This window comes from Eurytemora carolleeae, unplaced genomic scaffold, assembly GCF_000591075.1.
Source record: "Eurytemora carolleeae unplaced genomic scaffold, Eaff_2.0 scaffold262, whole genome shotgun sequence".
In the NCBI taxonomy this organism is placed as follows: Eukaryota; Metazoa; Arthropoda; class Copepoda; order Calanoida; family Temoridae; genus Eurytemora; species Eurytemora carolleeae.
Window position 1 is genome coordinate 325,353 of NW_019396267.1, and position 18,380 is coordinate 343,732.

The 18,380-nt window shown below is 31.7% G+C and overlaps 1 protein-coding gene across 2 annotated transcripts; it reads right to left on the reverse strand.

Moving 5' to 3' along the window:
• Positions 1-936: 936 nt before the first annotated feature.
• On the reverse strand, positions 937-17,617 carry LOC111699744 (syntaxin). Of its 2 annotated transcripts, none has more exons than XM_023470476.1 (10): positions 17,537-17,617; positions 16,031-16,100; positions 14,451-14,732; positions 11,319-11,395; positions 10,883-10,984; positions 7,313-7,352; positions 6,231-6,326; positions 5,984-6,072; positions 4,375-4,476; positions 937-2,026 (listed from the first exon to the last, which is right to left on the reverse strand). In XM_023470476.1, exons 3-10 carry the CDS (start codon positions 14,661-14,663, stop codon positions 1,849-1,851), a joined length of 897 nt encoding a protein of 298 aa, XP_023326244.1. In that variant the 5' UTR covers positions 14,664-14,732; positions 16,031-16,100; positions 17,537-17,617; the 3' UTR covers positions 937-1,848. The 2 variants fall into 2 exon arrangements, with proteins under 2 accessions (XP_023326244.1, XP_023326245.1); XM_023470477.1 differs by lacking the exon at positions 11,319-11,395 and adding an exon at positions 13,308-13,384.
• Between the last annotated feature and the right edge of the window lie 763 nt (positions 17,618-18,380).

An 18,380-nucleotide genomic window follows, 5' to 3' on the forward strand; every position in this document is an offset into this window, starting at 1 on the left:
TCTATATACCAAAAAATGTTTGAAAAGTTAAAATGCTTTGTTATAACAGATGATAGAATTTTAGCTAAAATAATTATTTTTCATGTTTTTCATTAATTAGGCATGTTTGTTCCTTAAAAAGTTTAAAGAGAATTAGAAACTGGAAAGTTCTCTGATCTTCATCTTGATTCTTGATTCTTGATTCTTGGTTGAGAACACAAGTTGTTGATCATAAATTGTTAAAGCTTAAAAACGGTTTACACTAGAACGATTAATCGTCTTCACTTTTTTAACTTCAGAAATGTGAAAAAAAAAAATTTTTTATGCATAGGGTAGGGTGGAGGACGGTCAAACGGTCTGTTCTTAAAATTAGTCCATAACGTTTTTATTGAATAGCTACAGATCAAAAATTTATTTATTTTAAAAGCCCTTGAAAAATGGATGTAAATAACTTACGATACATGTTAATATTTATCGAAAGTAAAAAAAAACTATTTTCAGCATTTTCCGACGTACTTATTAAAAACCCTCTACAGCACCCCTCCCAATAAAGTTGGAGGTCGTATTTCAACTTTAAGGGAAAAAACACCCCTCCCCCCTCATATCTATATTAGACAAAAATAGTCAAATCGAGATAGGGTTAAAACCAAACATGGAATAGTTTAATGATATATAATAGACAAGGAGAGGAAGCCCAAATACAAATAGTTTGTTTAAAAAAAAGAACTTCATTAAACTGTAGAGTAGAAAGACGACATTCAAGCGATATTTTGATTATTTGATTCTATATTGTTTTGGAGTAAAAAGTCTGAAAATAAACTTTTTCAAACTTTTATATGGGTCACAATTTTTGTATTAGCTATTGACATTTTTTGTGGTGGTAAATGTAAATATATTAATTGCAGTACGTTTGAAAAATGTCTAGCTCTCTACTCTATCACATCAATTAAAAAAATATCAAAATTTTAACTATATTTATTTAAAAAGATGAACTGGATCATTTAAACATTGTGAGAATATATATCATTCATAACATTGGAATTTAAATAGAGTATTGTGTGCGGCATTCTCCTGCATTTATGCGCACACAATCATGTGCGCATTTTCTCTTAAGGAAAATTAAACATAGATAAAAATCCGCGTCAAGCATAAACTACACATAAACTACTGGGCTATCCCAGAAAAGTTCTAGAAAAATTTAGGAAGAATTTGTCAATAAACTGTTGTTTGTATTAAAATCTCATGACTGAGGACTGTAAATGCGGGAGATTGTTCACAAATACGACTGACTGCTCTAAAGAAAGATCTAGCTATATATAGATAAAATCACACAGTGGATAGAATAAGAAAATCCTTAGTAAACAACTTTTAGTTCTACAGTATTTAAGATTATGAGATATATTGGGTGAGATTCCTTAAGTTCTTGTTTTTACCGCCATATTTATTTTTTAAACGTTGCTTAAACTTTGCATAGTTAGGACCAATCAAGCAAATGGTTTCTTCTTCTCAAAATAACTTTAACGGAATATTTTCAGAGACTATTAGCTGTACGAGGCCTTTTACTAATAACTGAAATTAAATGTACAACCGTTAGCAATAACTAAACAATTTTCAAATATATTATTTCTTTTAAAAGATCAAATAATAATATTGTTCCCGATCTTTCAATTTAAGCTTAAAAATTTATTTGAAGTCTGAAGTAGGCTTTCAAATTTTTAAGAGTTTCAAATCTAAAACTTTGCAAAATATAAAATTTACAAATTTGGATGATACTAAATTGTTAATCTTAAACTTCAAAGTAATAGCGATCTGTAAAAAAGGCCTCTCAGCAAACCAAAAAAAGATGTAATAACCTGAATTTAAACATGATTAGACAAATCCCAGATATTTGAGACCTATATAGGTACCCAAACTGCCACCAATGATCATACACAAGAGCATCATTATCTTCTTCCTACGCGCTTTACTCTGATATTCAAGCGCCTTCTTGGTGTCGTTGGTGGCGCGCGTAGTGTATTCAACAGCACTCTCAACATGGGCATCAATTCTAAAATATTTACTGTTTTCAGGGTCTGTCAAGAAGAAAAAACAGACAAAGTGAGAGCCAGAAAACTGTGGAATATAAAGACGGACAACATAGCACTACTCAGATGTACTCAATTTTATTATACAAATCAAAATAAGTCTAGGAACTTTATAATTACTTATTTCTTTAATTGTATATGTTTAAATTTCACAAATATTGTGTCTTAAACCAAGTCCGAAAGTCAACTTATTATTCCAGAGATTTTTGGTACACACTGTAGAAAATGAATACGTCTAGTCTGTACACTACACACTGTAGAAAACTGAATATGTCTGGTCTATACACTACACACTGTAGAAAATGAATATGTCTAGTCTGTACAGTGTACACGAGTCCTCGAAAGATGCTTAAGGATTTAAATAAAGGGGAAAATTCAACAAGATGTTTTCCGATATAAAGGGACTGTAAACATACTTTTAGGTGTCCCTCAAGGCAAAGATGGCAATGTCCGATTTGCAACGATACCCTTCAAAGCTTTGTCAGATCAAGCATGAATTGTAAATCCACGTTTTTGTTTCTTCAAACTCTTTTTTTCTTTTGAGGTTTCTCTTCAAAGTGAATCGCCCATTTTCTTTCACATAAAAAATAATGAATTATCAGAATTAACTACTTTTTGAGTCATTCGAAATTATTTTTTCATTTTCGATCAGATTAAGGTTTCAAGGGTAACATTGTAAATCGGGCATGGAAGGTACCGCATAGATCAATTTTTAAGACAGGGTCGACTTTGAAGTGTCGCAACACCTTGTGCTTTGATTTTATCACTCTGACTCCCTTATGCTTTTCTGTAGCCCTTTACATTTACATTTTAGCACTATTAAGCACTTGTGCTTAGCTTTGGTTTCGAGAAGTAATTAGCAAAATTATTTTCGATTTTTGGTTGAGACCTTTCCAATTCCATTGGCAATGCCGGGCACTTCGGCTAGAATTGCCTAATTTAAAAAGTCATATCTTGACATAGTTGAAAGAAAAAGTTCAAAGACTTTTTTATTCTACATGCTTTTAAATTATTCCTACAAATTTTAAAGAAGTTTATTATTCTCGAAAAATCCTTTTTCCCCCCTCCTTTTTTGAAAATAATTTTTTTCCGATAGCAAATATATTTTTTAAAGTATTATTTGATGAATTGGAGAAAACAAATGATTTTTTTTTTAAAAGAAATAAATGAATGAAAATTATCAAAAAAGTATCAAAAAGAATGAAAATAATTTTATAATTATGAAATAATTTTGCTTGATGTCACATTTTTCCCCCCAAATCATTAAAAAAAATTCCCCCCCTCCCCTCCTCAAGGTCCGAGGGGGGTTATTCTGAAAAAAAATCCCCCCCTCCCCTCCTCAAGGACCGAGGGGGGTTATTCTTTAAAAAAATCCCCCCCTCCCCTCCTCAAGGTCCGAGGGGGGTTATTCTGAAAAAATATACACCCCTGTATTTTACTTAAATTTAATCTCTATTGGAAAAAAAACCGTAATTAGAACAACATTAAGGAATTGTATAAACAAGGCAAGCCATACTTATAAAAAGGGTTTAAGATTAACATCAACAAAGGAATTGAGTTTTTGCCACAAATTCAAATTTTCTAATCCCTATATCGTGGCAATCTGATGGTGGAAAACCTTGATATGTCAAACTTATATTTGATTATTTGATTAATTTGATCGAAAGTTTCAAATATCTAAGGTCTACGACATTGGGTTGCAAAGATATAGGTAATAGAAAATCTGAGTTCCTTTGCGAATACGAGATAAAAAATGTTTGAAAATAATTCTTTTATCTGTTTAATTTTACTTTTCTTCAGTAAAACTTAAATTCTTATGGCATAGATAAAAAAGAAAAAAGAGAAAAGTTCAGATTGTTCAGAAAATACAAACTATCTATACAGCAAATTATCTTTGTTTCTTTAACAAAGTGCTTTTTAACACCCATAGAATTAAATTATCTATATATATATTTTATTCTGTTTTTTTGGTTGGTTTAGATCCAGTAAACGTTAAAATGACTGATCGGACAAAAGTATTGTAGGGACCTATTAGTCAGGCCAGGTCGGAGGATTCATGAAAGGTCATTATTTTCCTCGAATAAGTGCTATGAAAATAAATATTTTTGAAATCAATCGTTGATAACCCTTTCCAACCTGATCACACTGACAACCGTGACAAATTCAACCACCATGATTAATTTCAACCACCCTGACTATCCTGACAATCCTGACCACCCTGACCACCCTTATCACCATGACAACTTTGACCCCAACGACAACCCTGACAACCCCAACAACCCACACCATCCTGATCACCCTGCCGACCTACCTGTTGACCATCTCCCCCTGGTTCTCTATCAACATGGCGATATCCATGAACATCTCGTGCAACTCCTTGATGCTCTGTTCCAGCTTCATGAACATCTCGTGTCTAAACAAAATGAAAGTTAGTCATCAAATGTTTATACAGCCTCGACTTTAAAGTCGCCATTTGCATTTGGTTTTACTTCACCAACCACTTATATTTCTGTAGCTCTAGGAATATACATTTTAAAAGTGCAAATGGAGTTTGGAAAAATGCTTATTTTTGCATGAGAGGGTGCAGTTCACATCTTGGTTTGAAATGGCTGTAAGATGGTGAGAATTTTAAACATATCTTAATATATGTCACCATACAACTGAATTAGTAAATGCATCAATGTTTAAAATATTCTGAACCGATGAATAAAGAGAAGATATGGTGAGAGAACAAGATGAGAAGAATTATGACATGTACATTGTACAGTGGTCGGTGTTTATATAAACACAATGAAGACGACTTTCCGATTTTATTGATAAATTCGACATCGACTGTAGCAATTATTTAAATTCGGTGATGGTGATGAACCAAACCTCTGTAGAGTAAAAAAGTAGATGTTCAATTTTTAATAAATTTTTTAAGAAAGAAAACTTTTAAACATAAATTGGTTTAAAAAATCCAATGTTCAATAGTTTAAACAAAATTTATATATTTTTCCATACAAATTGCAGAAAACTTTTTTTTATTTAAATTTTCATCTTTTCTTACGAATTGTCGAATTATTTATCTGTGGACAAACTACGTTGTTTGGTAATCATGTAGTTTTGTAATCATGTAGTTTTGTAATCATGTAGTTTTGTAATCATGTAGTTTTGTATTCGACATTTCTTTTCAGTTTCTTTTAATTAATCATTAATAATATAATTCAATTATTAAGCTTCCACTCTTTTGGTTAAAACTTAATTATCTGTATTGTATACTTTTGTTTCATTTTGACTAATAGTTCACATAATGTTTTCAAATGAACAATGGTACATCGGAGTTCCGTCAAGGTATCATTGGAGTACCATCGGAATACCATCGGAATACCATTGGAGTACCATCAGTGTACCATCGGAGTACCATCAAAGTACCATCGGAGTACCATTGGAGTACCATCGGAGTACCATCGGAGTACCAATGGAGTACCATTGGGGTGCGATTAGAGTACCATCGGAGTACAATTTGAGTACCATTGGAGTACCATCAGTGTACCATCGGAGAACCATCAAAGTACCATCGGAGTACCATTGGAGTATCATCGGAGTACCAATGGAGCGGAATACCATTGGAGTACCATCAGTGTACCATCGGAGTACCATCATTAGAGTACCATCGGAGTACGAGTACCATTGGAGTACCATCAGTGTACCATCGGAGAACCATCAAAGTACCAATGGAGTACCATTGGGGTCCGATTAGAGTACCATCGGAGTACCATTGTGGAGGCACATTTAATTGATGCCCCAAAAGTCTCCTTCTTACTAGTTGTCCTATCACAAATCTATATTATCGAAGACCCAAAAACTAAAATTATTAACGACACACCAATATTTTTGTACTTCACAAAATAGAAACATTTTTGATAAATATGCTTTACCTTTGTTCAATATCATTGATGGTTGCACGTAGTTGGTCTTCATTTCCCTCTATCTGAATATGCCCGGTCAGGCGGGCACCTCCACCTCCCTGATAATAATAATAATAATGATAATATTGATAATAATAATAATAATAATAATAATAACAATAATAATAATAAATAATAATAATAATAATAATAATAATAATAACAATAATAATAATAATAATAATAATAACAATAATAATAATAATAATAATAATACCTCAAGCATTTGCTCCAACTCCTCATCAGTAGCTGTTTGACCAGCAATCTCAAGCTGTCTAGCTATCTTTCCCTTACTCTCCTCCCTGTACGACACCTACAAAAACAATTTTCAGAAGTGAGAAAGTCAGAAAGCCAAAGGTCAGAAGGTCAAAGGTCAGAAGGTCAAAGGTCAGAAGGTCAAAGGTCAGAAGGTCAAAGGTCAGAAGGTCAAAGGTAAGAAAGTAAAAGATCAGAAGGTCAAAGGGCAGTAGGTCAAAGGTCAGAAGGTCAAAGGTCAGAAGGTCAAAGGTCAGAAGGTCAAAGATCAGAAGGTTAAAGGTCTGAAGGTCAAAGGGCAGAAGGTCAAAGGTCAGAAGGTCAAAGGTCAGAAGGTCAAAGGTCAGAAGGTCAAAGGTCAGAAGGTTAAAGGGCAGAAGGTCAAAGGTCAGAAGGTCAAAGGTCAGAAGGTCAAAGGTCAGAAGGTCAAAGATCAGAAGGTCAAAGATCAGAAGGTCAAAGGTCTGAAGGTAAAAGGTCAGAAGGTCAAAGGTCAGAAGGTCAAAGGTAAGAAGGTCAAAGGTAAGAAGGTCAAAGGTCAGAAGGTCAAAGGTCAGAAGGTCAAACAGAAAAATATTAAGAGTTGTACTCAACCCAAGGTCAGAAGGTGCAAGGGTAAGAATTATGCATTCACAAACTCTTACAGTTAGAAGAATTTCTATTTACAAAGGTTAAAGGTCAAAGGTCCGATTTTGAGTACTAAAAGGTCAAAAAAAGATTCACTAAATATGAACTTTGCCAAACAAAATAAGTAAATTTTTAAACAAAATGTGGAGCTCATCATCGTTTAAAAAATATGAAACTTTGGTTTTCAACATTTAAAATAATTGAAAAATCTGGAATGAAGACGACTTTTAGACTTAATTTATTACTTTGAATAGTCCAATTCTAATGGGATACAGCATTTGTGCAATGTAAAGAGACCCATTTCACTTTATTAGTGATAAGTGTCAAGTCTAGTAAAACATTTTCTTTGTAACAACATCAAATACACAAGTATTGCTATAAAATCGTCTGGTTATAACTGTATAGATATAAATATACCTGTATCCTATTGTACTCGGTCATAACCTCCACAAACCGCCTGAAAATTAAATAATTTTATAAATCAGGAAACCGAGCGGCCAGATTTTGTATCTTGGATATCCGGATAAACCTTTGAATTAAGCGACTGACATCCATTAGACAAACTTTAAAGATAAAGAACTTAAAGTCCTAAATTGGGAAATCCTTAAGTCTGATCAATTCACTAATGTATAGCAATTCCAAGGGCAGCCGTAGTACATTTGAATTTCCGAGCCGGGTCAAACTTTCCGGTCCCAGTTTGTACTGTATCGACCAGACATTGGGTGAATAAAGCAGACACACAATAGTACTAGCCGGTGCAACAAAATTGGCACGGTTAGACTTTAGGTGGAATTTACTTTTACTAAAGGGTCAGAGGTGCGTGATTCACCCTTGAAATATATTCTGTGGCTAATTCCAAACTTAATGTAAACCATAGACATTTCAAATTATCAAAGGACTACAAAATTAAAATTCAGAAATTCAATGAATTCATTAGAGTTTGAGCAAATTATTTTAAGTCCTATTGCCTTTTTTTTAAATCTGTTTTTTTAAAATCTGTTTGAATATAATATTTTAAATCTGCTTGAATATACTATTAAAAATCTGTGTGCATATAATATTTTAAATCTATTTGAATATAATATTTTAAATCTGTTTGAATATAATATCATAAATCTTTGTGCATATAATATTTTAAATCTGTTTGAATGTAATATTTTAAATCTGTTTGAATATAATATTTTAAATCTGTTTGAATATAATATTATAAATCTGTTTGCATATAATATTTTAAATCTGTTTGAATATAATATTATAAATCTGTTTGAATATAATATTTTAAATCTGTTTGAATATAATATTATAAATCTTTTTGCATATAATATTTTAGATCTGTTTGAACATAATATTATAAATCTGTTTGCATATAATATTTTAAATCTGTTTGAATATAATATTATAAATCTGTTTGAATATAATATTTTAAATCTGTTTGAATATAATATTTTAGATCTGTTTGAACATAATATTATAAATCTGTTTGCATATAATATTTTAAATCTGTTTGAATCTGGGAATTTAATAAAATGTATTTAATTAAATTCTGAGAAAAAGTATCATAAAAATCTCAAATTAAATAGAAATAATAAATTCCACCGAAACTGTTTTTAGAAAAAAAAATTAGATTTGTTATCTGAGATTGGATATCAAATTTCAAATTACACTTGATTTTATTATTTTTTTTAAGTTGTTAAGTTGTTAAGTTGTTAAGTTGTTAAGTATGAAATTGCAGATATATTATTTGTTTATTTTTAATTAAATTATGAAAAACTTTACAAAGATCTAGACTGCGTGGATAAGTTGCATAAATTTTCAAGATTTGTGTCAACTTCACAGTGTTGGGTTTACTTCACTAACTTACATTATACTTTTTTGTAACCCTAGACATTTAAATGTTAAAACTAAACAATTGGAAAAATTCTCATTGATTTTAATATGAAAGGTTGCACTGGATCACTTGGAGTTTAGATTTCATACAGTGAAGCCCTTAATAACGAATACATTTATCAAATGTCGTCTTGACAATTTTTCAATGAGTTTTATACTATATTAAGTATTTGCGACAATAAATAAATAGCCATGAATATGCGGGAACAGTTTTAAAGAGCTCCATATAATCATTTAGTTAAAAAACTAAATATCTGCAACATTCCATTATCAGAAAGTGAAGAATGCGACATTTGATCAATTCTTTCCATGTATTCGTTATAAAGGCTTTCACTGTACAAAAAGAGAAGAAAAGCTTTTTTTGGATCTCTCATAATTTATCATCAATATTCTCTGTGGCAACATTTGCTTTATATTTGTCCAGCTTATATCAATATTAAAGGATTTATACGAGGAATATGAATATATTTTAATGCCAGAAAGGAACTGCGGTTTTGCCACAAACTCAAATTTTATAATATCTTTTTAATCTGTCAGTATAAACCCTTCAAACGATCGTTTGAAATATCAAAGATCTTTGAAATCGGGTTGCAAAGATATATGGATAAAAAATCAGAGTTTGTGAGAATCAAAATAAATGTTGCTACAAATCAGAAACGAAAATAACATGGTTGTGAAAGTTTTAAAGAAAAAGTTTATAATCACTTTAAATGAATTGCATATTAATCAAAATTAACAAAATGTTTCTTATTTCAGTTTTTTCATTAAATACAGTTAAACCCTAAATATTAAATACATCAAAAGAATTTATGAAATGTCGTCTTTACGTAAATTTCAGTTTTTGCAAAAATAAATAAATAGCCATGAATATGCGGGAACAGTTTTAAAGAGCTCCATATAATCATTTAATTAAAAAACTAAATATCTGCAACATTCCATTATCAGAAAGTGAAGAATACGACATTTGATAAATTCTTTCTATGTATTTAATATTTAGGGTTTAACTGTACCATAATAACAAATGAATAATATATATTCTCAGGATGTAAATCCCCAATAGTATTGTATTCCCTCCTGCATACTAAACAAATATCACTGCTTAATTATTTTGTATGTTTATATAGGGGTGAAACATTTTAAGAATCAAAAACGTATTTTACAGGGATTCTTAATCACGTTTATTAAGTAAAGTCTAATCCTAATCCTATTCTCCGCCGTAGCTCCGCCTCGACCCTTACCTTGATGCTCCCATATGTTGTGTTTTCCTAATCCTATTCTCTGCCGTAGCTCCGCCTCAACCCTTACCTTGATGCTCCCATAAGTTGAGTTTTCCTGATCCTAATCTCCGCCCTAGCTCTGCCTCAACCCTTACCTTGATGCTCCCATATGTTGTGTTTTCCTAGCAAAAATAGCGCAAAAGTTCGCAAAAATAAAATTTGCGCGAAAATAGCGCAAATTTTGCGCAAAAGATTTAGCCATTTCGTGGAAACCCTACTACGAAGGCGACATAAAAAATAATGTTGTCTTCGAACTTGGGGGTAACACTGCAGAGAAACTATTGTTGAAAATAATTATATTTTAAAGAGATTTTAAAGAGATAAACATAATTATCTTATTCATTCTTAGCCAGACAATGCTTTTTATGGTTTACGACTGGAAACTCGAAAGACATGACGATCCAAAGGACAAATTAGTCTTTCAATGGTTCATTTAACGAGTTGAAAAATGAAGAAACAAATTTACAGTTTGGGGGAATTATGAATTTAATGTATCTAACAGACAGTGTTAATTATGTAAAATCTAATCCTTTGTGGGTAACCTTGTTTTATCTTTTCAGATAGTGTGACAATGATTTAGAGAAATATAACTCTCTGCTCATTCTATACAATGTAAGAATACCTTGATGCTTCCATATGTTGTGTTTTACTAATCCTAATGTCCGCCGTAGCTCCGCCTCGACCCTTACCTTGATGCTCCCATAAGTTGTGTTTTCCTAATCCTAATCTCCGCCCTAGCTCCGCCTCAACCCTTACCTTGATGCTCCCATAAGTTGAGTTTTCCTGATCCTAATCTCCGCCCTAGCTCCGCCTCAACCCTTACCTTGATGCTCCCATATGTTGTGTTTTCCTGATCCTAATCTCCGCCGTAGCTCCGCCTCGACCTTTCTCCTCAGTATCCGTCTCCTGTTCCATCTTCTTCAATCTAAATAATATTAAATATATATTAATATAAAAATTTGTATAAACTAGCTAAAGTGCCCGAAGTTGCCCGTGGAATTTCAAAAACTCTTAACATAAAAATAAAAAATATCAATAAAACTATGGAATGAGAAGATAATTATGAAAATATATATTACTTTTGCAACAGCCCTTTATGTACGTGTGAGGAAACCTTACAATTTCACGGCAAAAATAGAATTTTTGGTTTTTAATATATATATATATATATATATCAGGAAACTCAGGATAAATATATTATAGGTGCTAGGTACTTTCCCAAAGGCATTTGCCGAAAGGCGACTTCCCAAGTGACTTACCTGGATCGACAACTATTCGCCATCTTTTTGATCTCGGCCATAAGATCGTCCATCTGCGCCTGCTGGGTCGAATCAACCTAAATTTAATTATTATTAAAGGGATTGTTCAGAAATTTATTAATAGAGCGCATTAAACAATTCACAAAGTTGTAACCCAAGAAATTTATCAAAAATTGTAACATTACTCTGTACAGTTAGAACAGAAAACAGTTGAAAAGGAAGACGACACAATAGCAATCCTTAACTGCATTTGATCAATAGTTTTATTAAATTTTGTATTAAGTAAAATGGGCTTGTTTACATGTTAATTTACTATTTAAAATCACAACTTGAACCGGAATGTCGTCTTCCTATTTCACAATTTTCTAGTTCTCACTGCAATTTGCTAGAACAAGGCTTTTAGGGCGCTTCGCGCCATCTTCTTTTTAAACTTTTAACTATTGCTTTATCTTTGAGCACTTTCTCTTTGAACAGTATAAAAAAAAATTTAAACAAATTTGCGGATTTCATAATATTTTTTCGCGCATTTTCAAAATTTTACAAAATTAAATAATTTAAGATAAAAATATTTTAAGATGACATATTTAAAGTCTGATTGGCCATAAACCTTCCCTGGGGCCACGTGAGGTCCCACACAAAATTTGGGCCTGATCGGTTCAGTCGTCTTGACGTTTATTGGATACAAACAAACAAACAGACAGACACCCAAGCAAAATTTATATATAGACTAGACTTATAGGGCGCTTCGCGCCCATCTTCTAAATTTATTGTGAACATGTGCTCTTTGTGTACATCGTAAAACAAAACAAAAATAATTCGCGGATTTTCACAAAAAATTTCGTGGATTTTCAAAATTTTCAAAAATTTAATGAAGATCGAATTTTGATGGAGACAAATATTTGAAATTTTGATCATTCATAAACCTTCCCTGTGGTAACGTGATGTCCCACAAAAAATTTGGGCCCGATCGGTTCAGCCGTTTTGACGTTTATTGGATACAAACAAACAGACAGACAGACAAACAGACAAACACCAAGACAAGCCAAATTTATGTATAGATAGTGAAAAATGACGATTGTGAATCTATTATGGTACTTTTTAAAGAAGGGTCATTTACAATGAAGGTTAATATTTTTATATTATTATGATTTATTTGTCCGAACACACAAATAATGTCTATTCGTAATAAATTGTCTAGGATTCCCAAATTCCAGATACTTGATATTCTTACAATTAATCCGATCCTAATACTAACAGTAGAGATAGATCAGAACAATAATAAGAATTGTATCAAAAAAATTCGTTTGTAAAAAAAGGTTCTTATAAAATATATACTGTTATTTACAAATAGATTACAGATGGCAACAGAGAAATGGACCAATAATACATGACGTCACAAGTGTCAAATAGGAAGTTAGTTGAACCCAAACCTCCTTGTTATACTTCTCTTATGGCGCATTTACTCTGCTTTAAAGCAGAATTTAATCCCTCAATAAGGAAGGAAAAGTCTATTCATGAGGCTTAGGCTCAAATTCCCATTAGAGGGAGAAATCAAGCTAAACTGCCTTTTTAAATCAGAGCTTAAAACTTTAGAATGGTGGATATCGAGATTAATGCTTGATTTCCTCTTTTTCTTGATCTCCAGATTAAATAATGGTTGTTCTCCTCTTGTTGGTAATCTCCAGATTAATTAACCGATCGGGATACAGTAAAATCTTTCGTTCAGAAAAAAAGATAGTTTTTTTTTTAAAAGTTTTTTGTTAAGTAAACCCCCTATTTTGTTCAATATTCCGCAAAACCGTTCGTTCAGTAAAAAACAATCGTTATTTCGAGATTTTTATCGTTTTTTGTTCGTTTTAAAAAACGAGAGTTTTTTCATTTCCCTGAACGATCCAAGATCTTCGTTCATCGTTAGTTTATTCCTGTTGGCACCATCGTTCACGAAAACTTTCCTTCGTTCACATTTATACTAAAATTTGAAATATTTACCTGGATCGGCAACTATTCGCCATCTTTTTGATCTCGGCCATAAGATCGTCCATCTGCGCCTGCTGGGTTGAATCAACCTAAAATTTATAATTGTTAAAGGGATTGTTCAGAAATTTATCAATAGAGCGCATTAAACAATTCACAAAGTTGTATCCCTTGAAATTTATAAAAATTGTAATATTACTCTGTACAGTCAGAACAGAAATTGTTGAATAGGAAGACGAAATAATAGCAATCCTTAACTGTTTTTGATGTTGTTACAAAACAAAAAGTTTTATTAAATCTCGTATTAAGTAAAATGGGGTTGTTTACACTGCACAATTTCACTATTTAAAATCATAACTTGAACCTAAAAGTCGTCTTCCTATTCCACAATTTTCTAGTTCTCATGTAAGTTTTTAGAATTGCGAAAAATGACGATGAGCTCTTATTGTGAACCTATTATGGTACTTTTTAATGAAGGGTCATTTACAACGACGGTTTATATTTTTATATTATTATGATTTGTTTGTCGAACACAGAAATAATGTCTATCCGTAATAAATTGTCTAGGATTCCCGAATTCCAGATACTTGATATTCTTACAATTAATCCGATCCTAATACTAACAGTAGAGATAGATCAGAACAATAATAAGAATTGTATCAAGAAAATTGGTTTGTAAAAAAAGGCTGTTATTAAAATATATACTGTAAATTGCAAATAGATCATCAAGTACAATAGCTGGCAACAGAGAAATGGACCAATAATACATGACGTCACAAGTGTCAAATAGGAAGTTGAGCCCAAACCTCCTTGTTATACTTCTCTTATGGCGCATTTACTTTGCCTTAAAGCAGAATTTAATCCCTAAAACAGGAAGGAAAAGTCTAGTCCTACCTAGAGCAGTGAGGTCATTTCCATCCAGAGTTCCTTAAATAGGAAGTTGTCGGAAAATGGCCCTGGTACCTAAGGAACTCACTTTACCTTCCTTATATAGGAATGATAAATGTTTCAAAGCAGAGTAAATACGTCATAAGAGAAGTATGACAAGGAGCTTAACTTCCTATTAGAGGGAGAAATCAAGCTAAACTGCCTCTCAATAATAATAATGACAATAAAATTGACAAAAATGATGATAATGTTTAAAAACTAAATATTGACCTTAGCACTGTTGAGTATCTGAGATTGGAGTTGTTTGACCTCATTAATCTTGGCATCAATCTTATCCGCTAGATCCCTCATCTCCTCAACCTCCTTGAAGAACTCCTTCATGTGCCCCTCCGTCTCCTCGTCCACCGGGATATTAAACGAATCATCGTCGTCGAAATAAGTGTTGGCCTGCATGGCTGCAAGCCTGTCCTTGGGTGGCCCCATCTTTGGTTTGGTTTGGTTCGGTTGCAATCAGCTGTTGGAAGATGGCGCCTTCAAAATGGCGGAAGAAATCTAAACAAATAGTTTTTGCATAAACAAATTAAATAAGAAAAAGATAACTTCCCTTGTACTCTAATCTTTTAATCCGTTGATTTGCTGTCACACGATTCAAACAGTCTAAGTTGGAAATATTAAAGGGTTACCCCATCGAGTTGTAAAAATAAAGGTAATAGAAAATTTAAGACAAGTAAAAAGTAACCATGGAACCTTTGTAGAAAAAATGGGAGATCGATCTAATTATTGAAAATTTAAATAATTGGACTTGGGTATGAGAGTTTGTGTTCAGTATTTTAAACTTTAACTTAGTTTGATGGTAAATGCGTGAAATGAAATTTAAAAATCTCCAAAAGTTTTCTACCGAAGAAAACTTTTCCTTTATACAAAATCAATAAAAAGTTTGGGAGTTTTTTGGATTATTTCCATTCGACTGCACAATGATTGATATAAGTACAATTGTTTCAAGTCGAGTTGTTTAGATAAGTCAAATTGTTTTTTAGGTTTGTCTTTAACGGAATCATTAAAATACAATTAGATTACATTAAATTAACGAAATTCGTCTCATTTAAGTAGAGAGAAAAAAAATAAAAATTTCTTTCGTTATGTGATAACCAGAAAATTTTTAAATAGGAAGACGACTTTTAGACTCAAGTTATAACTTTAAAATGCCCAATGAGCATGAGAAACAGCAGTTGTGGGGGTGAAACAGACCTATTTCGCTATATTTTTTATTTATTAAGCAAAACTAGTAAAATTATTTGTTTTGTAACAAAATCAAATATACATATTGTTATAATGTCGTGTTCCAATATCTATAGTTTCTGTTTATCACCTATTTTTAGATTATATGGGATTAATCGAAATCTTTTTAAACAATTCCTTTTAATAAACATTATTGTATACGATTCAAATAATTTTAATGATCCCATTTAATAAACCTCATGTTGCATACAATCCCTTTGAACTCACCTAATGTTGATTACGATCCCTTTAATTCTAGCGTAATGTTCGATACGATCCCTTTGATATTAGCGTGATGTTGAATACGATCCCTTTAAACTTAATTAATGTTGTCTACGATCCCTTTAAACTCAATTAATGTTGGCTACGATCCCTTTAAACTCAACTAACGTTGTCTTCGATCCCTTTAAACTCAATTAATGTTGTCTACGATCCCTTTAAACTCAATTAATGTTGGCTACGATCCCTTTAAACTCAACTAACGTTGTCTACGACCCCTTTAAACTCAATTAATGGTGTGTACGGTCCCTTTAAAATATCCTAATGTTTGTATGCGATCCCTTTAAGCTGACCTGATGTTGTTGTGAAGAGGGGTTTGGTAAGAATGTATCGAATATGCTCCCTTTGTCAACGGCATACAGTCTAGAAGCAACCAAAATATTAATGAAATGGACTGTCGAAGTGTTGAGTGTCGAAGTGTCGAAATGTCGAAGTGTCGAAGTGTCGAAGTATCGAAGTTTCGAAGTGTCGAAGTGTCGAGGTCTCGAAGTGTCGAAGTGTCGAAGTATCGAAGTGTCGAAGTGTCGAAGTGTCGAAGTGTCGAAGTGTCGAAGTGTCGAGGTCTCGAAGTGTCGAAGTATCGAAGTGTCAAAGTGTCGAATGCCCCTCCATGTATAGAGGGGTATTCTCGATTCATAAGGATACCTTTAACCATTAAAAAAAATAGACAATTTGCGGATTTATGTAGCAGAGACAAAGAAGTTAATTGTCAGAATGTAACTCTTTTTGAGAGAGAGAAAACGAGGATATCTTGAAATTTCATCAACAGTCAACTCAAGAAAAGTGTTATTTAAAAAAAAATTTTATTGATGAACATTGGTTCTAAAAACATTTCAAATTGAAATAGATTTGTTTTCTCATCATGAAATATATTATGTATATAATATACAGAGCCTATGAGATTAAATTTAAGATAAAATAAGCGTTTAAGTTTTTTTAAAGGTNATTGAAACCAGAAAAACATGACAGCTAATTGAACCCAGCAAAACATGGCAGCTAATTGAACCCAGCAAAACATGGAAGCTAATTGAACCCAGCAAAACATGGAAGCTAGAAAACAAGAAGATTGGAAAATAATTATCTGCATTCTGCATTAACATTTAGCAATAAATTTGTTTCATAAAAATCTGGAAAAAGAAATTAAATAAGAAATTTTTAAAGAGAAATGATATTTGAATAAAGATGCAGTGTCCGAATTTAATTAATTTAAGCCGCGTCTCAAATCCCCCAAAAACCGGTTTCAAATGAGCGCCGGCTTACATCTTGAAATATTAAATACAATTTTAAGTGGTACCAACCATATTTGAGCCACGGCTCAAATTCTCTAATAATTCGGTCTCAGAACTTTCTGATTACATAATTCTTCCACTTTTAACGGAAACAATCTTAAAAGACAATTTTTCTTCAGCTAAAATATATTTTTTTTTGGTTAAAAGTGAATTTGAGGATTAGAAAAATTAAGATTTGAATAAGCATTTAAAAATATTTCTAAAATAAGTAAAATTTGTATCTTTAAATTTTTATAAAAACACTTGCTGTAAAAGATTGAAATAAGGTAATTTGATTCTGTATTTTAGATACCAAAGAAAGATAATTGTTTAGCAGGAAAATGTCCGAAAAAATGCATCCACATCAACAATATGAAACATCCGTTATTGATATTGTATTTTTTGACACTTTTAGCAAATATTTTTGATTATTGCAAAAACAAATGCTTCAATCAGGTTGCATAGATTTAGGGATTAGCAAAGTTGAGTTTATGGCGAAGACTCAATTCCTTTAAGATACAAATTTATCACCTTGACGTTTTGAACTCAATTCATCTACATTTTTTCAGACATTTTCATGCCTTCATATCATCTAAAAGTATAAAATAATCAATATATAATTCACAAAATTTTGTATCATCTAAATTGGTAACAAAACTTTCAATTATAATTCGAGGATTTCGTTGGAAGTTTCTTTTAAATGGGGTATTCCCCTTAAAACACTGAATCTCCCAAAATAAGAGAGAAAAAACAACAACATTAATTAATAAAAAATGTGATTTTGTTAACATGAGGGGGTGGGGCGGGAAATCAACGTTTAACAAAAGTTTTTGAACCATAATCGTAAGTTTTCATCGTGATTTTGAACCATAATTGTAAGTTTTCATCGTGATTTTGAACCATAATTGTAAGTTTTCATTGTGATTTTGAACCATAATCGTAAGTTTTCATCGTGATTTTGAACCATAATCGTAAGTTTTCATCGTGATTATGATACCAATTTAAAAAATGTTTTACAGAGAAGTCTAACCATACAAAAGCAATATTAATAAAAATAAATAAAAAAGTAAGAATTTCTAATAAAAAAATACTCTGTAGATATATTTCTCTCTTATATGAACAAAAATAAATATTATTATATTCCTTAACATTTAATATTCTCCAACGGTTACACGTATATCTATGCTATAAACGAAGTCTAAAATTAGAAAACTATAGGAATAGAAAGGTTATAGGAAGGCAGGAAGCTACGCAACACAATATATTCATTTAAATCATATCAGTATCACTGACAAATGAAATTCGTTCACTTTCAGAAGTCGGAAAAAAATAAATACAAGTACGGTGTAAAAATAAATTAATGCATGTTATTGTT